Here is a 25168-nt window from a genome sequence, read left to right as displayed (position 1 = left end):
CCCCTTTTTGCATGCAAAGCTTAAACTGCACTTCTCTGGTGGGGGAAGGAGAAAAGTATGGGGACGAGGGGATCTGGCGCCCTGAAGAGGGTGGCGGGGGCGAGTTTCCTCTGCAGCCCCCCTGTACTGATACCCCACTCCCTCTCTCCCTCACTGCCAGGTGGAACGAGTGGCTGTCGTACGACATCTATCTCACCGACTTGCCCCGGGCTGCCCGACTGTGCGTTTCCATCTGCTCAGTGAAAGGCCGGAAAGGGGCCAAGGAGGTGAGCCGGGATTTGGGATTTCCCCGTGGTTTAATTCAAGGGTCAGCTGACACCTGTAGAAAGCTGTCTCGTCCTGAGTCAGAGCATTAGTCCATTCAGCTCAATACAGTGGCACCTCGGGTTAAGTACTTAATTCGTTCCGGAGGTCCGTCATTAACCTGAAACTATTCTTAACCTGAAGCACCACTTTAGCTAATGGGGCCTCCTGCTGCCTTGCGATTTCTGTTCTCATCCTGAAGCAAAGTTCTTAACCTGAAGCACTATTTCTGGGTTAGCGGAGTCTGTAGCCTGAAGCGTCTGTAACCTGAAGCATATGTAACCCAAGGTACCACTGTATTAAATACAACAATGACAGGCAGCGGCTCTCCAGGGTTTCAGACATTCGTCTCTCAGCCCTTCCTGGGACTGAACCTGGGACCTGCGAACCAGGTGCTCTCCCACTGAGCTGTGGCCCTGCCTTAGTCCTTGAATGTGTAAAAGGGTGGTGAAGAAGAGAGCACAGCCGAGGATGTGCACAAGCCCTAGGCCGTGGGTAGGCAAACTAAGGCCTGGGGGCCGGATCCGACCCAATCGCCTTCTCAATCCGGCCTGCGGACGGTCCGGGAATCAGTGTGTTTTTACATGAGTAGAATGTGTACCTTTATTTAAAATGCATCTCTGGGTTATTTGTGGGGCATAGGAATTCATTCATTTCCCCCAAATATAGTCTGGCCCCCACAAGGTCTGAGGGACAGTGGACCGCCCCCCTGCTGAAAATGTTTGCTGATCCCTGCGGGCCTAGGCCTTCCCCCAAACTGCAGCTACAGGTTAGGGGTCAGGCGATTTCAGGAGCCCCAGCACCTCTTTTCTTTTGGGGCAATTAAGTTCAGCCTGCAAACCAAGACACCTGGATTGTCTGTGATGGGGAATCTTGGGAAGGGCAAGGTCTTCAACCGGCTGGTTGGGACACATGACAGAGTTCCGGCCCGATTCAAGGCGGGTCGCAGCAGCAGCCCTCCTGCGGTGCAAATAAATGTTTTTTAAAAGTAAGAAGTGGTTCTCCAAATACATGTTTGGGTTAAAGGTGGGTCCCCTGTCTAAAAAAGACTGCTGTTTGAGGGTCCGCTAGCTTAAGGGACGGAGGCACTCCTTCTGCGCTCTGACTCAGCCCCCCATGGTCTCTCTGCCCCCTTGCCTAACAGGAGCACTGCCCCCTGGCCTGGGGCAACGTCAACCTCTTTGATTACAAAGACACGCTGGTGGCTGGGAAAATGGCTCTGAACCTTTGGCCCGTTCCCCATGGCCTGGAGGATTTGCTGAACCCCATTGGAGTGGGGGGCTCCAACCCCAATAAAGTGAGTCTGCTAGTCTACTTTACAATGCCGTTGTTGTTGTTGTTGTTGTTGTTTTGTTACTGCATTGCTTTTTGTCCAAGTTAGGTTTTATTACTGTTTGTAGCCAGGGGCCATTACAATATGGACATAAAACACGTATGTGCAAAACACACATCACCAAACCAATTAGAATACAAATAAGCTGGATTTAAAATAATAATAATAATAATAATAATAATAATAATAATAATAATAATAATAATAATTTATTATTTATACCCCGCCCATCTGGCTGGGCCTCCCCAGCCACTCTGGGCGGCTTCCATAAAAACCAAAAATACAGTAAAATATCACACGTTAAAAACTTCCCTGAACAGGGCTGCCTTAAGATGTCTTCTGAATGTCAGGTAGTTGTTTATCGCTTTGACATCTGCTGGAAGGGCGTTCCACTGGGCGGGCGCCACCACCGAGAAGGCCCTCTGCCTGGTTCCCTGTAGCTTTGCTTCTCGCAATGAGGGAACCGCCAGAAGGCCCTCGGCGCTGGACCTCAGCGTCCGGGCAGAATGATGGGGGTGGAGACGCTCCTTCAGGTATACTGGACCGAGGCCGTTTAGGGCTTTAAAGGTCAGCACCAACACTTTGAATTGTGCTCGGAAACATACTGCTCCATTGTGTTAAAAACTTCCCTTAACGTGTAGCACTGATCCGAGTGAGAAAGGCCTCTCTTTATCTTTTTTGCTGCTAGTGCAAATAAAGTGGCCTTTAACTAATGCCTGTTTCTGCATCAGCCTGCAGCCACCTTATCTTAAAACCATCTGGTTAGCCTTCCAAGAAAGTCTGAAAAGGGAGAATAAAGGCTTGTCCCGCTTTTTCCAGGTACAAGTCCACGCTTAAAAGCTTTGTGTCTGAGCATTTTGGGGTTTCTTTTGCCCTTTCAAAAACCCACTCTTTAGCGCTCAATCGGAACAATAGTCGATTTGTGTTTTCCATGGATCGTCGTTGGCTCTGATTAAGCTTTAAAGGGTGGGTTTTCTCAGGGAAAGCTCTGGGGCAGAAAATAGGTGCTCAGACAAGGAGCTTTAAAGCACAGACCATGCCTGGAAAGAGCAGAGGAAGTGTGGATAAGCTCTAAACAGAACCCTTGGTGGATTTATAAATAATAATATAAGATATAGTGCACCACATCTGAAATATACTCAAGAGTCGAAAGTGGATTTCATGCTCTTTATTCATCTCATAGTGGTGAGGAGGAATGAAACTCCCCTCAAAGTATCCACTTTATCTACTGTACATTATTTACACAATGGGCCCCACATGATTGGCTAATTCCGGAATTCTCCTGTAGGCCAATCAGGTTGTGGATTCACTTCCACCTGGAGCCGGATTGGGTGGCTCCTGCAGACCAATGATACTGCTGCGTTGTTCTAGGACCAATCAGACTGCTTCATTTTGGATCCTATTCAACTCAGTACATAACAACATCTTTAATTTGTTCTCCATAAGAGTACATATGTATGCAGAAACATTCCTTTACTAGCTTCTTATAAAACCTGCTATCCAAAGTTATCTCAGGGCATCTTTTTTTTTCTGCATTCACAACGACTTGTGCTCATCATGGTGTCAGGGTAGTTATACACAAACTCGCTTTCAATCCCATTTGCTCCCGCAAAAGGTTTCCGAGTTAATGAACACCTTCGTTGCCAATTGGCACAGGTCCCCCCGTAACTTCCTGCTAAAATCCTGCAACTTTTCATCCTGGAAACATGAAAGAGGACCCTGTTCTTGCCCTACATCTGTAAGATTCAGGACGGATAAAAGAAGGCCTTCACGCAGCGCATAGTTAAAAGTATGGAGGCACCGGAGGCAGCCATGGCCACCAACTTGGATGGCCTTAGAGAAGGCTTTTGGTTTTCCCTTTGGGGCATCTGCGTGGCCACTGAGAAAACAGGAAGCTAGGCTAGAAGGGTCATGGGCCCTGATCCTGCAGGCTATCCTTAGGTTCTTACACACCTGCGACCTCATCGCCTTTGCTTCCCCCTCCGTAGGAGACCCCGTGCCTTGAGCTGGAATTCACTTGGTACAGCCACACCGTCAAATTTGCTGACGCCACCGAGATAGAGGAGCACGCCAACTGGGCCATGTCCCGGGAGCTTGGGCTCAACTACTGTATGGTGGGACTGGTAAGAGACCCAACTCCATCATAGGACTTTGCTGAGTGAAGCAGAGGCGTCTGTTGGGGAGGAGAAACTGCTCTCGTGGGCAGAAAGAAAGGGGCGTCTGACTTACTCAGACAGGTCTTCCTGTTCTCACTGCACTCACTTTCCTAGGCTTGGGGTGAGAAGACGAGGCAATGCCACAGGACACAACTGAGTGCTGTCTGAATGTTGTTGGACTACAACTCCCATCAGCCACAGTCTAGGGCTGATGGGAGTTGTAGTCCTCAGCATCCAGAACAGTGGGCAGTAGTGCCCCTTGGGGGGGGGCGTTACTTAGGCACTAGGAGGCATGTGGGCAGCAGGAGGGCGCTGGAGGTGGAAATGACTACAGGGTCTGAAAAGCTGGTATCGCCTGACCAAGCTCATCCATTTTGCTGAATTAATTAAGCTACATGTTTTTAACTGGATTTTGAATAAATGTGCAATTCATTGTTACTGTTTTGAATTTTACGGTGTCACACTCTCCCTTAGGAGGTTGTGCAAACCGCAATACTGAATAGTGCCTTTTGTAGGGTAGAGGGCAAGGGGGATGAGCTTTTATAGGGCCAAGGCTAGTTTGGAAACCACTGGTCTGGAGGGCACCGGGTTAGGGAAGGCTGGGAAACACATTAAGGCTTCTTCTTCTTCTTGTCAGATAAAAAAAAAAAAAAGACAATGCTGCAAGAGAAAACGAGAGAAAAAAGTTCCCTCGTTTCCATAGTGAAACCTTTCCTAGTCAAGAGAGTAGATCTATATATATTTAGCTGAAGTGCCTGGCAGGGAAACCAAATGTAGGACACATGGATACAAGGCCTTGGTTTTGCAGCTCGGTCTGTTAACTTGCCAGGGATTGTTCCACTGCATAGGAAGCATCTCTGAGGCTACACATCTCTGATCTGGGAAGGGCTGGCCGGCCAAGTGATAGAGGGAGGGATGGGAAGGAGCCAAACTGCAGGTTCTGAACTGGGGTGATAACCTTCTTCTTCTGTTGCCTTCTTTGTCCAGAGCAACCGCCTGGCCCGGGACAGCTCCCTGGATGAGAGTGAGCTGGAGCAGCTGAGAAGCATCTGCAACCGAGACCCCCTTTCAGAGATCACGGAGCAAGAGAAGGACTTCCTGTGGCGACACCGGTGGGTGGGCGCCGGGGATCCTGGGTGATCTCTGTAGCAGGAGAGGGCCTCCTGCCAGATTTCTCCACCTCCATGCTAGATGAGATTTGCACATTCAAAGGGAGGGGTGACTTATTTGTTTAAACAAAGAATAAATGACACTGGACCGTCTTAAGGCAATGGGTGCCCGCCTCTGATGAAGAGAGCACAGCAGAGGTTATATTTTCTGAGAATCCTCTGGAAAAACAATCTCTCAAAGGAGCTGTTGGTGGCATTTTACCATTGTACTGTGGAGAGTGTATTAACTTATGGTCTGTGTGTGTGGTTTGGGAGCTGCAAGGCCAGGGGAAAAACAACGCTGTCCAGGGTTGTAAAGACTGCGAAGAGAATAACTGGGTGGCCTAAGAAAGCTGCAGAGATAGCGCAGGATAGTGCGCACCCCAGAAATGATCTCTTTCAAGCTTCTGCCTTCTGGAAGAAGGTCCAGGGTTATAAAGACCAGGATTAGCCTCCTGAAAAACAGTTTCTACGCAAATGCAATTCTGGTTCTAAACGCAGCATAAGGAGTCTCTATAGTATATTGTATTTTAAAATGGGGTTTCAGAGTTTTTAGGGGTTTTGGAATGTTTTATGTAGATTTTCAATTTCATTGTTCTGTATGGGACAAGGACAATAAAGATATCGTATATCGTAAAGGCAGGCTGGCATTAAGACTGCACCTGTTAGCAGAATTAGTTCCAGTGGGTTAGCGCAGCAGATGGGATATGGGGCTGGACTCTGGGGTTTGTGAGCGGTGAGAACAGGAGGTCTGGGTCCTGTCTATCCCTCAGGGGTTCTTTAGCTGTGATTCCTCTACTGCAGGGGGGTTGGACTAAATGATCCTTTAGCCCCCTTCTGATTCTACAGACCTATGATTCTCCCCCCCCTTCCAGGCACTACTGTGTCAACATCCCGGAGACCCTCCCTAAATTACTGCTGTCTGTCAAGTGGAATTCGCGGGACGAAGTGGCTCAGGTAAGACTAAGAGCTTTCTTGGGTGTCTTGTCAGAGACACGGGCCACCTTCCCCCTCAAAGCTGGATTATTATTATTATTATTATTATTATTATTATTATTATTATTAATACCCCGCCCATCTGGCTGGGTTTCCCCAGCCACTCTGGGCGGCTTCCAACAAAACACTAAAATACAATAACCTATTAAACATTAAAAGCTTCCCTAAAGAGGGCTGCCTTCAGATGTCTTCTAAAAGTTTGGTAGTTGTTTTTCTCTTTGACATCTGGTGGGAGGGCATTCCGCAGGGCGGGTGCCACCACCAAGACGACCCTCTGCCTGGTTCCCTGTGATGATTTCCTGCAAATCATTTCCCTTGTAATTCCCAACCTGCCTCTTCCTTCTCCCTCCGCAGATGTACTGCCTCCTCCGGGAATGGCCGCTGATTAAACCTGAGCTCTCCATGGAACTCCTCGACTGCAACTTCCCAGATCCGGTCGTGAGGGAGTTTGCTCTGAAATGCCTTGTGAAGGGCCTCACGGACGACAAGCTTTCCCAGTATCTCATCCAGCTGGTGCAGGTAACCATCTCTGGTGTTATTGACTGTTATGTACTATGTTGAATAGGATCCGAAAGGCAGCAGTCTGATTGGTCCTAGAACAATAGGGTCCAGAATGCAGTAGTCTGATTGGTCCTAGAACAATAGGGTCCAGAATGCAGCAGTCTGATTGGCCCTAGAACAATAGGATTCAGAATGCAGCAGTCTGATTGGCCCTAGAACAATAGGGTCCAGAATGCAGCAGTCTGATTGGCCCTAGAACAATAGGATTCAGAATGCAGCAGTCTGATTGGTCCTAGAACAATAGGATTTAGAATGCAGCAGTCTGATTGGTCCTAGAACAATAGGATTCAGAATGCAGCAGTCTGATTGGTCCTAGAACAATAGGGTTCAGAATGCAGCAGTCTGGTTGGTCCTAGAACAATAGGGTTCAGAATGCAGCAGTCTGATTGGTCCTAGAACAATAGGATTCAGAATGCAGCAGTCTGATTGGTCCTAGAACAATAGGATTCAGAATGCAGCAGTCTGATTGGTCCTAGAACAATAGGATTTAGAATGCAGCAGTGTGATTGGTCCTAGAACAATGCAGCAGTCTGATTGGTCCGCAGAAACCACCCAATCCAGTTCCAGGTGGAAATGAATCCGCAACCTGATTGGCCTACAGGTGAATCCCGGAATTAGCCAATCACGTGGGGCCCATTGTGTAAATAATGTATATAAAGCAGACATTCTGGGGGAACTTCCATTCCTCCTCACCACTATGAGCTGAATAAAGAGCATGAAATCCACTCTCGACTCCGAGTATATTTCATTGACCATGGTTGGCTTTTTAAAATTATTATTCTATTCCTCGTAAGTTTGCCTTGAATGCATGCTAAACAGAAAGAGGGACATGAGTTGATAAACTCAATTAGACTTTGCCAACCTTCTGCCCTCTAGGCACTTTGGACCGCAATTCCCACCAGCCCTAGCTAGCATGGCCGTGCAGAGATACAACAATGGGGATTTCTGCCTCTTGTGCGCTTTTTGTCCTGGCAGGACCAACAGGGCGACAGGGCAAGCTGCACTCCTTCCGTGGCTCTTTCTCTTTTGCATGGCACAGCACCCACAAGCTAGAAATAAGCACACACACACACGCACACACACACACACACCCTTTGACACCTTTGACTCTCCCCCTTGAAGGTTCTCAAGTACGAGCAATACCTGGACAACCCCTTGGCTCGCTTCCTGACCATGAAAGCCCTGACCAACCAACGGATTGGACATTTTTACTTCTGGCATCTCAAGTAAGTGTCAGGGTGAAAGATGTGGAACTGATGGGTGTGGTGGGGATAATAGAAGCGGAGCGGAGCAGGAAGTTTGCAAGTGTATAGGTCGGCCCTCAGGACTTGGGGCAGGACCTTTGTCTACGCTGCGTACACACCATGCATTTAAAGCATCAAAACAATGCAACGCGCTGCGACATTTCATCGCAGCTCCCACTTGTGCGCTGTCACCGTTATCGTCACCATCGCCAGCTCATTTGCACGCATGCTGCTTTTCCGTGTTAGAGCCCTGCTCAGAGCAGCTCACAGCTACGTGCAGAATAAACGTTAGCAACATTTCGAGATGCTGTGCTAATGGTTTCAAAGCAGAATGCAGTTTAAACAAGAATCATAGAATCATAGAGTTGGAATAGACCAAAAGGGCCATCGAGTCCAACCCCCTGCCAAGCAGGAAACGGTCGCACTAATATCAATCAATAGGGCAAAGAAGCATTGAAGCAATGCCTACCAATAAAATAAAAAAATTAAATCGCAGCAGCAACAATATCCAAGGCAGGTGGAGACACTTCTCCTTGATGGTTCCAGCAGACTCCCCAGTAGCAATGTGCTGTAGGAGGGTACTGTAGTTCCATTGAGCTACTATCCCTCCCCAGTCCTAGAAACATATAATAGTAATAATAATAATTAATAATAATAATAATAATAATAATAATATATTTATACCCTGCCCATCTGGCTGGGTTTCACCAGCCACTCTGGGCGGCTTCCAATGGAATATTAAAATACAATAACCTATCAAACATCAAAAGCTTCCCTAAACAGGGCTGCCTTGAGATGTCTTCTAAAAGTAGTTGTTTTTCTCTTTGACATCTGATGGGAGGGCGTTCCACAGGGTGGGCGCCGCCACTGAGAAGGCCCTCTGCCTATTTCCCTGCAACCTCACTTCTCGCAGGGAGGGAACTGCCAGAAGGCCCTCGGAGCTGGACCTCAGTGTCTGGGCAGAACGATGGGGGTGGAGACGCTCCTTCAGGTCTACTGGGCCTTTGAGGCCGTTTAGGACTTTCAAGGTCAGCACCAACATTTTGAATTGTGCTCGGAAACGTGCATAGAATTGTATGGTTGTCCAACCCCCTGCGGTGCTGGAACCACAACTAAATATTCCATGGCTGATGGCCATCCAAGGAAGGAGAGCTTTGCAAGGGAGTCCCATTTCAGTGCGACGGTCCCAGGAATCAAGCTGTTGTGGGTCTTTCAGAATGGGCTGGGTTGGGGGTAATGGGCTCTGAGTAGTCGGAACTTTGTTGCCTCCCGCAGGTCAGAGATGCACAGCAAGCCCGTCTCTCAGCGCTTTGGGCTGATGCTGGAGGCCTTTTGCCGGGGCTGCGGGATGTACCTCAAGCACCTGAACAGGCAGGTGGAGGCCATGGAGAAACTCATCAACCTCACCGACATCCTCAAGCAAGAGAAGAAAGACGAGACGCAGAAGGTACCTGCCTTGGACCCCCAAGTTCCCCTCCAAGCCGCGCTGCTGCTCATTGCCTCCGCAATGAGAAAGCCAAATAGAGCCCAACACACACACTCATTCAGAGGGGTTATGTCCATGGCTTGCGTTCTGGGGGAGAAAGTGGAGGAGGGTGGGTGCAATGAAATCTACAAACCTCACGCCCCACTTTTGGCCAAATAACCCTGCTCCACCTGCCTGTAGCCTTCTAAAAACTGCCTGAAGAGGCTGTCACAAAAGCCACGGAAGGCGTCCTAAAAGCCCTCTCTGCTTCCCTGCTGTAACTCACACCCTGGGCCAGACTGTTCTCCTCTATTCTGAGCATAGCTGTCAACGTTTCCCTTTTTTAAAGGGAAATTCCCTTGTTCCGAATAGGATTCCTTGCAAGAAAAGGGAAAAGTTGACAGCTATGATCCTGAGTAGGCAAACCAAGGAGAAAACCCCAGGACTCAAAAGAAACCAGGAAATCTTAAACCGCAACAATATTTGTGGCACCTTGAAAGTTTTAACATATTTCATTACAGCCATAAATTTTTGGGGCTTCGTCCATGAAAGGTTATGCTGTAATACTGCTGTAATAATACACCGATGTTGGAAGATTCAGGGCAGAGCAAAGAAAAGGCCTTCCTGCAGCGCGTAGTTAAACTATGGAGATTGCAGGACAGGAGAATTGCTTGTGTGCTCAGGTCCTGCTAATAATAATAATAATAATAATAATAATAATAATAATAATAATTTATATCCCGCCCTCCCTGGCCAAAACCGGGCTCAGTGCGGCTAACATCAAGTATATAACACATTAAGATAAAATCAGGCAATTAATTAAAATACATCCTAAAATCAAAATAAAATCCAATCAGATGGCAACCCACATTTGGGAACCTTAAATGCTTAAATGTAGAGCTAAGTCTTCCCTTTTCACTTGCTACACACAATCCTCCCTAATGGGCGCAGGTTAGAAAAGGGCAGGGGGGGGTGGCGATTGTACCACAGCAGGCCCAGTAGGAACCTCATGAACACAGCTGTCTTCCTGCCACCATCCTGGGTTTCTGCTGGAGCAGAACTGTGGAGAAGGGCCAAAAAGGTATTTGTTCCATCAACAAAACATAAACACATAAGACACCGTATCTTTCGCTCCATAAGACGCACCTGACCATAAGACGCACCTAGTTTTTAGAGGGGGAATGCAAGGGAAAAAATATTCTTTAAAGGGAGCACTAAGCAGAGCATGTATGCATCCCAGGCTCTGCTCAGCGCTCCCTTTCATGAGCCGCGTGGAGCGTGTGTGTGGCGCTTGCAGGCTTTTCCCCGAGGAGGGAGAAGGGCAGCCCATCACTGACGGGCTGCCCTTCTCCCTCCTTGGGGAAAAGCCCCCAAGCGCCGCACACACGCTCTTTAAAGGGAGTGCGGCTCTTGGGGGCTTTTGCAGGAGGTGGGGGAAGGGACAGAGCCATGCGCTCTGTCCCTTCCCCCACCTCCCGCAAGAGCCGCGTGCTCTTTAAAGGGAGCGCAGCTCTTGGGGGCAGTGATCCCTCTTGCTGTCCTGGCTTATGGGATAGCCGCACGCAGCCTTTCCCAGGCAGCGGGATGAAGGCTCCCCCAAGAGCCGCGCTCCCTTTAAAGAGCGCATGGAGCGTGTGTGCGGCTCTTGGGGGCTTTCCCCGAGGAGGGCGAAGGGCAGCCCTTCTCCTCCTCGGGGAAAAGCCCCCAAGAGCCACATACACGCTCCACGCGGCTCATTAAAGGGAGCGCTGAGCAGAGCCTCCTGCCTACATTCGCTCCATAAGACGCACACACATTTCCCCTTACTTTTTAGGAGGGGGAAAGTGTGTCTTCTAGAGCGAAAAATACGGCACTATTGCTGTAGAAAAGTGCCCATACCTATTGTGGGTTTCCCATTGGGGCATCTGGGTGGCCACTGTTTTCATGTTCTTAAGTCTTCAAGGTGCCGCAAGACCCGTTTTTGCTGCAGCAGATTAACCCAGCTCCCCGTTTAAGAAAGCTCGGCTGTGGTTAATTTTCCAAACAGAAGAGGTTCTGGGGCTCAGGCCTGCGTGGAAGCAGACCCACTTCCCGTTGTGTGTGAGTGGCTGGGCTTAACTGCAGCTGTGTATGGAGACGCTTTGCAGAAGCTCAGGGGCTCTTTCTCTTCCTCTCTCTGTCCCCACTCTCCTCTCCTCTCCTCCTCCCAAGATGCAGATGAAGTTCCTGGTGGAGCAGATGAGGAGGCCAGATTACATGGAGGCGCTTCAGGGCTTCATCTGTCCCCTCAACCCTGTGCACCAACTGGGCAACCTCCGGTGAGACCAAGGGGAAGGTTTTGGCCATTTAAAGCCGCGGGGGTTGGGAAGGAGGGGGCAGGAAAGGGACCCGGACTCCTGGGTCCCCCGGAAGAGGGCTGGTGGCAGGGGAACAGCTCAAAGCAGCCTCCGAGCACACAGCCGGGACCAGATGTTCCCTCTTCTCCAGATTGGACGAGTGCCGGATCATGTCTTCGGCCAAGCGCCCCTTGTGGCTCAACTGGGAGAATCCCGACATCATGTCCGAGCTGCTCTTCACGAACCACGAGATCATTTTTAAAAATGGAGATGGTGAGTGGGAAGGGAGCTCAGGGATGGATGAGGGGGAGAGAGAAGAGCCGGGAGCAATGCTTGCAGCAGAGAGGCGGGGAACCCTTTTCATCCCGAGGGCCACACCTCCCAAGGGCCACATGCAAGTTGTGGACGGGGCCAGAGGCAAAAGTGGGTGGAGCAATCAATGTAAATTTTACCTTCATACCATGGACTTGTTTCTACACAAACTCACACACCCCTCTCTATCCTCCACCCAGGCAATCCAGAGGCATTGCTAGAGTTCAGTGTCACATCCAGCCAGGCAGAAATTGTTGTTGTTTAGTCGTTTATTTGTGTCCGCCTCTTTGTGACCCCCTGGACCAGAGCACGCCAGGCCCTCCTGTCTTCCACTGCCTCCCGCAGTTTGGTCAGACTCATGCTGGTAGCTGAGTCCCACCATCTCATCCTCCGTTGTCCCCTTCTCCTTGTGCCCTCCATCTTTCCCAACATCAGGGTCTTTTCCAGGGAGTCTCCTCTTCTCATGAGGTGGCCAAAGTATTGGAGCCTCAGCTTCAGGATCTGTCCTTCCAGTGAGCACTCAGGGCTGATTTCCTCAAGAATGGAGAGGTTTGATCTTCTTGCAGTCCATGGGACTCTCAAGAGTCTCCTCCAGCACCAGAATTCAAAAGCATCTTCGGCGATCAGCCTTCTTTATGGTCCAGCTCTCACTTCCATACATCACTACTGGGAAAACCAGAGATTTAACTATACGGACCTTTGTCGGCAAGGTGATGTCTCTGCTTTTGAAGATGCTGTCTAGGTTTGTCATTGCTTTTCTCCCAAGAAGCAGGCGTCTTTTAATTTCGTGACTGCTCTCACCATCTGCGGTGAACATGGAGCCCAAGAAAGTAAAATCTCTCACTGCCTCCATTTCTTCCCCTTCTATTTGCCAGGAGGTGATAGGACCAGTGGCCATGATCTTCGTTTTTTTGATGTTGAGCTTCAGACCATATTTTGCGCTCTCCTCTTTCACCCTCATTAAAAGGTTCTTTAATTCCTCCTCACTTTCTGCTATCAATAATAATAATAATAATAATAATAAATTTTATTTATATCCCGCCCTCCCCAGCCGAAGGTTGTGTCATCTGCATATCTGGGGTTGTTGATAGTTTTCCTGCAATCTTAATTCCAGCCTGGGATTCATCCAGCCCAGCCTTTCCAGGCAGAAATACTTGGGGGCAACAAGGAGCAATGAGGGAGTTGGGAGAGGGCAGATAAGAGTGGTTTGGAGGGCCACATTCAGCCCTTAGGCCCAAGGTTCCTGAACTCCTTTGCTCCTTCAGATTGCACCCATTCAGTTACCCCCCAGAGGGGCTTGTATGGAGCATGATGGGAAAATCCATTACTGGATGTGATTCCACTGCCCACAACATCTTGCAGCCAGGCACTTAGGCAGATCTTTTCTCCATCTGTTTATACATCCTTAAAAAAACCCCAAACCATCAGGTAACACCCAGTGGCAGAGAGTTACTTCCAGTGCAAGTTTTGGCATTTTATTTATTTATTTCATACATTTATACGCGGTTTGATGCCAAAACGGTCTCTAAGCAGTTTGCAAACTGTATAGAAAACCGTCGATGAAACTGGAAAACTACAGTAATAACGAGAACAATAAAATCCCCACAAAGCAAAAAGCACTTTTTTTTTTTTGGAGGGAAGACTCTTAAGAGTCAGGGGATTCGTTCCCTCTTCACACGCCTTTCTTTCTTGCCAAGGCCCAGCCCAGACAGCCATCTGACTCTCACCCAGGTTGCTACCTCCTACCCAAGACTCTCACCCACCCAAGGAAACACCCCTCTGTGGTACTGCTTCCCAAGCTTCGCCAAGCTCAAAAATAACACTCAAAATTGATATACACAAATATACATATACCGTATTTTCCGCTCCATAAGATGCACTTTTTTCTTTCTAAAAAGTAAGGGGAAATGTCTGTGTGTCTTATGGAGCGAATGTGTGGTCCCTGGAGCTGAATTGCCCAGGGGCAAAAAGCAGATCATGCTTTTTTTTTTGGAAAGAGGGAAGTGGGTGTTGAAAGGAATCATCTGATCGGAAAGCGATTGGGGAGGGAGATAAGGGACGCTAGAGATAAAGGAGGCTGCCTGGGAGGGGGGAGGTAAAAGCCCAAGGATCCTCATGATTTTTGCATTGGGTCACCCCAAATTCACCATCAGATCACATAGCATGTCCATGGCTATAGCCTGCACCACAAAAATCATACATCCACTGTTTCGTTCAGAATATTTTTTTTCCTTGTTTTCCTCCTCTAAAAACTAGGTGCATCTTATGGTCAGGTGCGTCTTATGGAGCGAAAAATACGGTACAGTGGTGCCTCGCAAGACGAAATTAATCCATCCCGTGAGTCTCTTCATCTTACGGTTTTTTTTGTCTTGCGAAGCACGGCTATTAGCAGCTTAGCGGCTATTAACGGCTTAGTGGCTATTAACGGCTTAGCGGCTTAGGGGCTTTAAGAAAAAGGAAACAAACTCGCAAGAACTCGCAAGACATTTCGTCTTGCGAAGCAAGCCCATAGGGAAATTCGTCTTGCGGAACGACTCTTTCGTCTTGCGCGTTTTTCGTCTTGCGAGGCATTCGTCTTGCGAGGTACCACTGTACATAATATACACAAAAATAAGAACCTAACTTGAAGTGGGGTGGAGGATTCTATTTTGTGTCTTGTCGTGTCCCTTTGTTCCCTTCTGGAGTTTCCCATTCCATTTTAAGGAAGAGACACACTAGGACCCATGATTTCCTCTCTCTTCTTGGCTATTTTTTCTCCCCGCATCAGCACCGAATCTCACACCCACACACCCAGCCTCTCAGCCCATCAGGGGACAACTCACTCCTGACCACTCCAGTTCCCCTCTTTATTTTAATCATCTCTTCTGTAATTCCCCAGACCTCCGGCAAGATATGTTGACTCTGCAGATCATCCGGATCATGGAGAGCATGTGGCAGAACCAAGGACTGGATCTCAGGTAGCGTTAAGGCAACGTGTCGTGGGGGTGGGACTTTTGCCTGCTCTTTCATCCTCATTTGACCTTTGCTTTGAAAACAAGTGAATTCTCTTTTGCTGGAGAACACACACACTGCCCCAAGTCCAGAAGTGTCTAGGTGTGTTCCAGAAGTGCTGTTTTCTTTTCTTTTTTTTATAAATATTTATGAAAGTTTCAGAAAAAGGAATTGCATTAAAGCAAAAAATACAAGAATAAAAGACAAAAATTAAAATACAAGAAAAATACGGAATAAGTACACAGATAAAAAAAGAAATATAAAAAAATCAACCTTTCCATATCTTACATTCATATCCTTGTTTCCCTGACCTCCTCATACCTCCCTTTTTTGTATTCCAGTTCATTTAATTAATTCAGCAATTTCTTTCCCTCCTTATTATCCTGATCTTTGATCTTAATATATTATAACATTAATTTTTTACCTATTTAAAAATCCAATTTTCCATATTCTTTTATATCATTACAGCTAGAAACCGCTTAGCTTCATTCAAACATCATTCTAACACTCATTAATTTTGCAATACTTCTGTAAATAGTCTTTAAATTTCTTCCAGAAGTGCTGTTTTCAGAGGCAAGGTTGCAGACTTTTCATGGGTTGGTTTTAAATAAAGTCGGGGTGCCAGACTATAAACAGCTGCACCCTCCCTGCCACCAAGAAGGGGTCCAGCGAGAAATCCTTATCAAAACAGCAACCATTGGGGCTGTGGGTGGGTATGAAATAATCCCCGTCGCGGGGATTCGAACTGCCGACCTTCTGATCAGCAAGCCCTAGGCTCTGTGGTTTAACCCACAGCGCCACCTGCGTCCCTTAGAGGTAGGCTGTCCCTAAACCTGGAGGCTCCATTTAGACTTTCCGACCTTCCATAACTACAGTGGCACCTCGGGTTAAGAACTTAATTCGTTCCGGAGGTCCGTTCTTAACCTGAAACTGTTCTTAACCTGAAGCACCACTTTAGCTAATGGGGCCTCCCGCTGCTGCCGCACCACCAGAGCACAATTTCTGTTCTCATCCTGAAGCAAAGTTCTTAACCCGAGGTACTATATCTGGGTTAGCAGAGTCTGTAACCTGAAGCATCTGTAACCTGAAGCGTCTGTAACCCGAGGTACCACTGTATGTATGCCTAATCCCCTGTTTCCCCCCAAGCCTTCTCAGTCTTCTGTCTTCCTCCCGGTCCTTTGCAGGATGCTGCCCTACGGCTGCCTCTCCATCGGGGACTGCGTGGGCCTCATCGAGGTGGTGAAGAGCTCCCACACCATCATGCAGATCCAGTGCAAGGGCGGCCTCAAGGGGGCGCTGCAGTTCAACAGCAACGCTCTGCACCACTGGCTGAAGGACAAGAACAAGGGAGAAGGGTCCGTGGCTATTACTGTATTTTTCGCTCCATAGGACGCACTTGTTCCCCTTCAAAAATGAAGGGGAAATGTGTGTGCGTCCTATGGAGCAAAGACGCCATAGCCCCGCGACCCTCTCCCGGCTGGAGAGGTGACGCGCGGCTATGGCAGGAGCCTCTCCGCTGTGCCTTTCCGCTGCTCCCTGACCTGCTCTTTGGGGCTTCCCCCTGCCAGCCCCAAAGAGCAGGTCGAAAGGAACCTGAAGCCTGGAGAGCGAGAGGGGTCAGTGCACACCGACCCCTCTCGCTCTCCAGGCTTCCAAGGTAGCCGCCTGAACGCACCTTAAACGGCACCTTGTTTTAGAGCGGGAAAACAAGAGGGGGAAAGTTCTCCCCCTCTCTGTGCAGCGCCTCCTGCCCCTTCACTGAAGGGGCGCTGGGCAGAGAGGGGGAGAATTATTTTTTGTTCTCCCCCCTCTAAAACAAAGTGCGTCCTATTGTCCGGTGCGTCCTATGGTGCAAAAAATACGGTATTTGCTCCATTCCTTCCCTCCCCTCACCATGGGGTCCCAGGGTGGGTTGCAGCCATTTTTAAAGAAGCAGCACTAAACTCAGTTCCAAGCAAACGACGGCCACTTTTTAAGCAGGTCCTAAAAATATGCGCATCTTGCATGCTGAAGACCTGGGCAAAATGGTGCGTCCTCAGCGGACGAGGAAAGTTGTCCAGCGAAGGTGCCAGGCGCCTCTCTGTGGGGAGGGAGTTCCACAGCCGAGGGCTCACCCCAGAGAATGCCTGGTTGTAGCTGCGTGCCAGAGCAGCTGCTTGGCCTGCAGAAGGTGTGGGTTCCACCCCCAAGGGCATCTCCAGGTAGGACTGAGAGAGGCTCCCCTTTCTGAAACTCTGGAGAGCCGCTGCTGCCAATCAGGGTGGACAATATTGAGGTAGATGGACCCCAGTGATATACCGTATGTTTTGCTCTACAGGATGCACTTTTCCCCCTCCAAAAATGAAGGGGAAATGTGTGTGCGTCCTATGGAGCGAATGCAGGCTTTCGCTGAATCCTGGAGAGCAAGAGGGGTCAGTGCGCACCGGCCCCTCTCGCTCTCCGGGCTTCAGGAAGCTATCCGCAAGCCTTCAGAGCGCGGCGGGAGTTCCCGCTGGGCTCCGAAGGCTTGCGGATAGCAGCCTGCAGCCCGGGGAGCTTCGGGAGCTGCGCGCAACCTTGCCGCTGCTCCCAGACCCCAGCCTTGTGGCTAAAAACGAAGTCAAGACATCCCGCTCGCTGTCTTGGCTTCTGCCAAAGCCACGCACAGCCTCTCCTGGCTGGAGAGGTTGTGCGTGGCTAAAGAGGAAGCCAAGACAGCCAGCGGGATGGATCCCGCTAGCTGTCTTGGCTTCTTTGCTCTTTGGGGCGGGGGGGGGGGAAATAAAAATTTTTCCCTTTATTTCCCTCCTAAAAACTAGGTGCGCCCTATGGTCTGGTGCACCCTATGGAGTGAAAAATATGGTAGTATAAATGGACCCCAATGGCACAGTATAAAGGCAGCTTCCTTCATTCTGGGCCAAAAATTATGAGGGTGGTAGAACTACCAAGAGATTGAGAGGGTCTGCAGGGAAGGAGGGGGGGTCACTTTGGGCTTTAAACGTGAGCACCAGGAATTGGGCCTCGAAGCAAACCAGCAACCAGCAGGGTGGCGGCAGCCGCCAGCTGTGGGTCAGGAAGAAGTGGGGGCTTTTGTGGTTCCAGGTGTGGGGAGAATTTGCTAAAAGGGCTCTGGGATCCACGAGGGGCATGAGGCATGGATAGCAGAGGAGTGATGGGGTCTGCTGCTGCAGAGGCTGGGGTGAGGTGATGAGGAAGAAGGGATGCCATAGCTCATAGCTTCTGCATACAGAAGGTTGTAGGTTCAATCCCTGGCATCTCCGCATAGGGCTGGGAAGGATTCCCTGGAGAGCCACAGCTGCCAGTCAGGGTAGACAACACTGAACAAGACAGACCAATGGTTTTACTCGGTGTAAGGCGGCTTCCCATGCTGCTAATCCTGGTGTGTTCAGCAAGGCCCTTCGTGCTAACGTTTCCCTCCTTCCTGGATCCAGCTATGACGCTGCCATTGACCTCTTCACGCGTTCCTGCGCCGGTTACTGCGTCGCCACCTTCATCCTGGGCATCGGGGACCGCCACAACAGCAACATCATGGTCAAGGACGATGGGCAGGTGAGTGGTTTTCTGTACTCGCTGCGAGAAGCCAAGTTACAGGTAACCAGGCAGAAGGCCTTCTCGGTGGTGGCACCCGCTTTCAGAACGCCCTCCCACCAGATGTCAAAGAGAAAAAAAACTAGCAGACTTTAAGAAGACATCTGAAGGCAGCCTTGTTTAGGGAAGCTTTTGATATTTAATAGACTGTTGTATTTGAATATTCTGTTGGAAGCCGCCCCGAGTGGCTGGGGAAACCCAGCCAGATGGGCAGGGTATTATTATTATTATTATTATTATTATTATTATTATTATTATTATTAATAATAATTACACAAATGTGCGCACTTCCCTCCCACCCACGGGCTTCGTCCCAGGAAAACAAGCAACAGTGAAAAATTCCTCCCCTTCTTTCTTTCTTTCTTTCTTTCTTTCTTTCTTTCTTTCTTTCTTTCTTTCTTTCTCTCTCTCTCTCTCTCTCTCTCTCTCTCTCTCTCTCTCCTTGCTGCCTTCCCAACCAGCTGTTCCACATTGACTTTGGCCATTTCCTGGACCACAAGAAGAAGAAGTTTGGCTACAAGCGGGAGCGCGTCCCCTTCGTCCTCACACAGGACTTCCTCATCGTCATCAGCAAAGGGGTGCAGGAGTGTACCAAGACCAAAGAGTTTGAGAGGTAAGAGATGAGCACCCTTCAGCCACACGTCTCCTTTCTTTTTGGTTAAATCATTTTTTATTAATTTTCCAATAAAAAACATCCAATTAACATATCAAATCATAATCCAATTAAAATAAAGAACTAAAAAAGACCAAATTATCATCCAAATTAGAATTATTAATTTTTCGGGACTTCCCAAAGTCTGGACCTTAAAGCAGAGCTCCAAATCTCAATCCTGCCTCTCCTCGTTGTTTCCATATTTCCACATCTCGATTTTAACGCTTTAAAGTTCTCTGTTTCTGGTTCTTCGATTCTCAATCATGTCAGATGTCATATAACCTTTCATCCATCGAGTACAGCTTTATTTGTACGGTCACACGTCTCCTGATAACTTGCTGGGAAACCCTTCCCTTCCCCACCACCCGAAAACAACACAAACTAGGCATCCTTCGCCCACAGCATCACTCGAAATTTAGGAATCTGGCTTCCCCACACTCCCTTCCCCCAAAGTCCCTCCCCCAAATTGTTTGTTGTTTAGTCGTGTCCGCCTCTTCGTGACCCCATGGACCAGAGCACACCAGGCACGCCTGTCTTCCTCCCCCAATTACACCCCCCTTCTGCAGTGTCCAGCTGTGTACAGGAGCCACACACACACACACACACACACACACACACACACACACCATGAACTGGGACTTCACACTTCAAATGACACACACACCCGCCTTTGCAGCAAACACTGGTTTTCCTCCCCAGTTTGCTCCTCCCTTCTACTTTCCCCCTTGCACACTTATACACTTGATCTGAGAGCCTGGCTGCTGGATCAGGCCCAAGCATCCTGTTCTTGCAGTGGCCAGCCAGATTCTCCAACGGGAAGCCCGCATTCGGGACCTCACAGCCACAGGGACACTCTCCGTGCTTGTGATTTCTAGAGCTATCCTGCCTCTGACCGTGGCAGGAGAAGATAGCCATTGTGGTTAACAGCACAGATGAATGAATGAATTTTATTACAGTGGTGCCCCGCAAGACGAATGCCTTGCAAGACGGAAAACTCGCTAGACGAAAGAGTTTTCCGTTTTGGAGGTGCTTCGCAAAACGAATTTCCTATGGGCTTGCTTCGCAAGACGAAAATGTCTTGCGAGTTCCTGCGGGGTTTTTTTCTCTCCCCCCCCCTTTTTCTAAGCCGCTAAGCCGCTTATCAGCTGATCCGATAAGCCGCTAAAAGCGCTAATAGTGCTAATCCGCTAATCCTTCAATGGGCTTGGTTCGCAAGACGAAAAAACCGCTAGACGAAGAGAATCACAGAATGGATTCTTTTCATCTTGCGAGGCACCACTGTATTACGGTCACAGACCAGTTCCGGGTCACTTACAATATCAGGAAAATCATAAAACACAACAGGGATACATTGAATTGCAATTGGGTACAACAGAGACAATTCAGATATAGCGACAGTTTACACACACACACACACACACAGTGGTACCTTGGGTTACATACGCTTCAGGCTACATACGCTTCAGGTTACAGACTCCGCTAACCCATAAACAGTACCTTGGGTTAAGAACTTTGCTTCAGGATGAGAACAGAAATTGTGCTCTGGTGGTGCAGCAGGAGGCCCCATTACCTAATTTGGTGCTTCAGGTTAAGAACAGTTTCAGGTTAAGAACGGACCTCCGGAACGAATTAAGTACAGTGGTGCCTCGCAAGACGAAATTAATCCGTTCTGCGAGTTTCTTCGTCTTGCGGATTTTTTCGTCTTGCGAAGCACGGATGCGCCCTGGTACTGTATTGTAATGGGATAGCGGGCAAAGCACAAAACGGGTCGCTCCCCAGCAGGAGGAGTTTCCCCAGCCTGGAGGATCTGTTGCCGGGAAGAGTCAAAGACACCCCCTCCCACCTCCCCACGAAAACAGCCCCCCTTCCTCTGTCGCCAAGCCTTGCCGCGTCTTCGCTCCGCCAAACCGCATCCCACATCAAAGCCCCAGCCCGCTCCTCTCCCTCTCTCTCCACGAGGTGCCAAAGGAAGTTCAAGCCCAGGAACCGAAGGAAGTTCAAGCCCACGAAGCGCCCGGCGCAGACTCTCCCTTGCTCCCCCCGTTACTTTGCGCCACGCCGCCGGGCTCCCCACAGTCTCGGCAGCTGCTCCCGGCTTCTTCCCACCCCCGCAAAGGCGCCTTCGCGGCGGCCCTTTGGAAGCTGTACGCCGGCTCCCTCGGCCAATAAAGCGAGATGAGCGCCGCAACCCCAGAGTCGGCCACGACTGGACCTAATGGTCAGGGGTCCCTTTACCTTTAAGTTGGTAACCCTCGTTGCCTCCAGTGGCAGGGAGTTCCATAGTTGTGACATCTGCCCTGAATCTCCCCCATGTCAAGTCCCTCCTCCCTCCGCTTCTCCCTCCCAGGTTCCAGGAGATGTGCTACAAGGCCTACCTGACCATCCGCCAGCACGCCAACCTGCTCATCAACCTCTTCTCCATGATGCTGGGCTCGGGGATGCCGGAGCTGCAGTCCTTTGACGACGTGGCCTACCTGCGCAAGACCCTGGCGCTGGACAAGTCGGAGCAGGAGGCGCTGGAGTACTTCACCAAGCAGATGAACGAGGCCCACCACGGCGGCTGGACCACCAAGATGGACTGGATCTTCCACACCATCCGCCACATGCCCCTCAGCGAGGCCGGCCACGACTGACAAGGACCCTCCGCCACCAGGGGGAGAGAGGAAGCGCCGGCCCTCCAGAGCGGCAGGGAGCAGATCCGGGAGCGCCGTCGGAGCTACCAAGGCAAGGGGGCGGGGAGCCCCGTGTGAACTCGGGCAACCGGGTTCCTGATCCCCTCTCGGGACCGGCAGGGAGAGGATCCAGGAGCGCTGGTGTGCCTTGCAGGACGCGAGGAAGGGAGGAAAGGGAGGGGAGAGGGTCGCCCAGCCCCCTGCACTGGGGGTAAGGGGTCTTGAGGTTGAGAGAGGTTGGGGGGCAGGAAGCGGGGACCAGTTGCCTTCTGTGGGTAGGAGAGATGTAGGCATGGAAACAGACCCTTTTCCCTCCCGGAAGTGTGTATGCGTGTTTCCCCCACCCTTTCACCCAATTTGAAATTCTCTTCCCCACTTTTCACATCGGGGGCTAAAACAGGAGACGCCCTTCCGCTCTGCCCTCCAGGCAGGTTTATACTTGAATTGCCCCCACTGCCCTTCTCTCCCCCTCCTTGGCAGAAAACGGGGAGAGGGAGGTGGAGAGGGGAGCGTGGTCGAGGGGACGGGGTTTTACCGTGGGGGAAATGGGCAGAAAGTGGCAATACTTGAAAAAAATATATGTCCAGGGTTGGAAAGGAAACAAACAAAAAAATGGTTATTTTCTCTCTCTTTTTTTTTTTCAAATAAAATTTTGAAAAAGAGAGTATTGGTTGGAAATGGAGAACGAGAATAGCAGTGATTCCAACTTGGATTACAAAGGCTTTAGGAATTGCCTTGTGTGAAGCAGTTCATTGGGTTAATTCTGTGCGAAGGAGGACGCAGTTCTTTCTGTCTGCCCCAAACCACCTGCCTGTCGATCTCACGGCACAACCCCCAAGTTAATCTCCAATTAATCCAGAATGCGGCAGCTAGACTGGGGACTGGGAGCGGCTGCCGAGACCACGTAACACCAGTCCTGAAAGACCTACATTGGCTCCCAGGACGTTTCCGAGCACAATTCAAAGGGTTGGTGCTGACCTTGAAAGCCCTAAATGGCCTCAAAGGCCCAGGAGACCTGAAGGAGCGTCTCCACCCCCATCATCCATCCCTGACACTGAGGTCCAGCTCCGAGGGCCTTCTGGCGGTTCCCTCATTGCGAGAAGCGAGGTTACAGGGAACCAGGCAGAGGGCCTTCTCGGTGGTGGCACCCGTGCTATGGAACGCCCTCCCACCAGATGTCAAGGAAAGAAACAACTACCTGACTTTTAGAAGACATCTTAAGGCAGCCCTATTTAGGGAAGTTTTTAATGTCTGATGCTGTGTTGATTTTAATATTCGGTTGGAATAATAATAATAATAATAATAATAATAATTTATTTATACCCCGCCCATCTGGCTGGGTTTCCTCAGCTACTCTGGGCGGCTTCCAACAAAACACTAAAATACAATAACCTATTGGAAGTCGCCCAGAGTGTCTGGGGAAACCCAGCTATATGGGCGGGGTCCAAATAATAAGTTATTACTATTACTATTATGAGAGGGGGCAGGAAAACCACCTCTCTCCGCACCACAAATGATGTCCAGAGCATGTGCTGTCTGGGGCTGATGGGAGTTGTAGTCCAAAATATCTGGAGGGCTCCTGGTCAGCAAATACTGTGTCAGCAGGATGGGCAGACCGAGAGCACAAATGTGTCGGCGTGTTTGTGCGTTTGAGAAGGAAGCACTGACCCTGCAAGGACAGCAGAGAAAAGGAGCTTGAGGAACTCTCTCTCTTTTTTGAGCACCATCTTCTAAAAGCGCAATCTGGAGAATTTTCCTCTCTTTCGCTGATGGTGTGGGTAAGTGGCAACAGGAAATGTATTTAGTGCCAAAGGAAAATGTGTTTCGTACTATTTCTCACCCACCCCGATGGCGCTGCACAACTTTACACACGCTTTTGCAACATGCCCACCCCTTGACTCCAGCTCCTGCCCCCTCTTGTGCTTCAGCCTTTGGGGGGGGTCCCCCCAAAGAGACAGTCGCGCCATCTAGGGGCCCTGACACCCTCTCCTCGCCCACTTCCCCCAAAACCTCCTTGGGTGACTAGGCATCAGGGCTGCTAACTTAAACTCACCACACTTTGCTCTGTAACTATGAGCAGGTAGTATAAAATTTAGCGCTGAGCCCCCCAAAGCAGCCCATTAAATCTTCTCAGACACAGGAGCACAACAGCCTGGTCCCCCCCAAACAGGTATAGTGGGATAACTAGTCTCTAAATTCACAAATAGGCTGGAGCTGATGGGAGTTGTAGTCTTAAAATGCGGGTTTGCAAAGGCTGAACAGGAGTCTTGGCAAGATCAGGAAAAGCTCAGCTCTTTCTCATAGTGACAGAGGGCGTTATTTCTGGTGGGTGGGATTCTGGGATCTTTGGAGAAATGCAATGAGCTGCTAATGACACGGTATTTGTCAGGAATCGGGAGTATGGTTGAGGGACACTGAGATTCCTAAAAACTGGTCTTCATATCTCAGAATAACGACCATAAAGTAACATTTGTCCCATTTTCAAACTCGCCTCTGATCCTCTTCCTGTCTGTCATCAAACAGGAATTCTTTAGTTGTGATTCCTGCAGTTGGACTAGATGAGCAATTCTACGATTGTACGACTCAATTCCATCCGTGTGTTTGTCCACTTGATGAGCTGGACAATAAAGTCGCTGGACAAAGAACCATGCAAACGTAACAAGAAATAATTTATAGTGATCTTTGCCACTGATAAATTAACAAGGCTTTGGTTCTTATTCATGAGGTAGGGCGGATTTTCATCGTATCGCATAGCAATAAACATTTATGGCAGCCTTCAGGAAACCCAGCGCTCTTAAGCAGACGTTTTGGACTACAACTCCCATCAGGCTCGGCACCGCACAGGCAGGGCTGATGGGAGTTGTAGTGCCAAAAATCGGGTGGGCGCCAAGTTGGGAAAGGCTGACATAGTCATCAGTGCAACTGATAAATATTGAAGCGAGGGAGCTGGGAGTCAGCAAAGGGGCACTGAAGAAACCGGAATATGGGGAACAATTAAAACAGGTGACGGGTAAAGGGTGAATGTGAAGCGCAGGATTTCGCTCTATTACATAGCAATAAATCAATTCAATTTATAGCAGACACTGCTGCTGATAAATTAGAAGGAGGGGAAGGGAGGGGAAAGGAACAAGGGTGTAAGTCGGGCAATTAAGTCAGGGAAACACAACCACAGCCTCCTCTCCACTTGTGTGGCAGGACGTGGGCAATTTACTGTATTTTTTGCTCTATAAGACTCACTTTTTCCCTCCTAAAAAGTAAGGGGAAATGTGTGTGCGTCTTATGGGGCGAATGCAGGCTGCGCAGCTATCCCAGAAGCCAGAACAGCAAGAGGGATTGCTGCTTTCACTGCGCACTGTGATCCCTCTTGCTGTTCTGGCTTCTGAGATTCAGAATTTTTTTCTTCTTGTTTTCCTCCTCCAAAAACGAGGTGCG

General features: G+C 49.4%; 1 protein-coding gene across 4 annotated transcripts in view; it reads left to right on the top strand.

Annotated features, from left to right (window-relative positions):
• Positions 1-22638, top strand: part of LOC309517919 (phosphatidylinositol 4,5-bisphosphate 3-kinase catalytic subunit alpha isoform-like) — a 31482-nt gene extending 8844 nt beyond the window's left edge. For 3 of the 4 annotated variants that reach the window (XM_082197537.1, XM_082197536.1, XM_082197538.1), the window contains 15 exons: positions 161-266; positions 1448-1600; positions 3625-3759; positions 4780-4904; positions 5816-5897; positions 6291-6455; positions 7620-7723; positions 9017-9188; positions 11397-11503; positions 11673-11794; positions 14712-14790; positions 16009-16179; positions 18256-18373; positions 18874-19025; positions 21412-22637. In XM_082197537.1, coding sequence (XP_082053663.1) covers positions 161-266; positions 1448-1600; positions 3625-3759; positions 4780-4904; positions 5816-5897; positions 6291-6455; positions 7620-7723; positions 9017-9188; positions 11397-11503; positions 11673-11794; positions 14712-14790; positions 16009-16179; positions 18256-18373; positions 18874-19025; positions 21412-21697 — 2077 coding nt within the window. In that variant the 3' untranslated portion in view covers positions 21698-22637. Of the gene's footprint in view, positions 1-160; positions 267-1447; positions 1601-3624; positions 3760-4779; positions 4905-5815; positions 5898-6290; positions 6456-7619; positions 7724-9016; positions 9189-11396; positions 11504-11672; positions 11795-14711; positions 14791-16008; positions 16180-18255; positions 18374-18873; positions 19026-21411 lie in introns of all 4 variants that reach the window. The other variant, XM_082197539.1, reaches the window with a different exon arrangement.
• Positions 22639-25168: the final 2530 nt, after the last annotated feature.

Source organism: Podarcis vaucheri, assembly GCF_965113315.1.
Source record: "Podarcis vaucheri genome assembly, chromosome: 13".
NCBI lineage: Eukaryota > Metazoa > Chordata > Lepidosauria > Squamata > Lacertidae > Podarcis > Podarcis vaucheri.
Note: the sequence above shows the minus strand (reverse complement) of the source record. Positions and strands in the feature narration are given on the sequence as shown.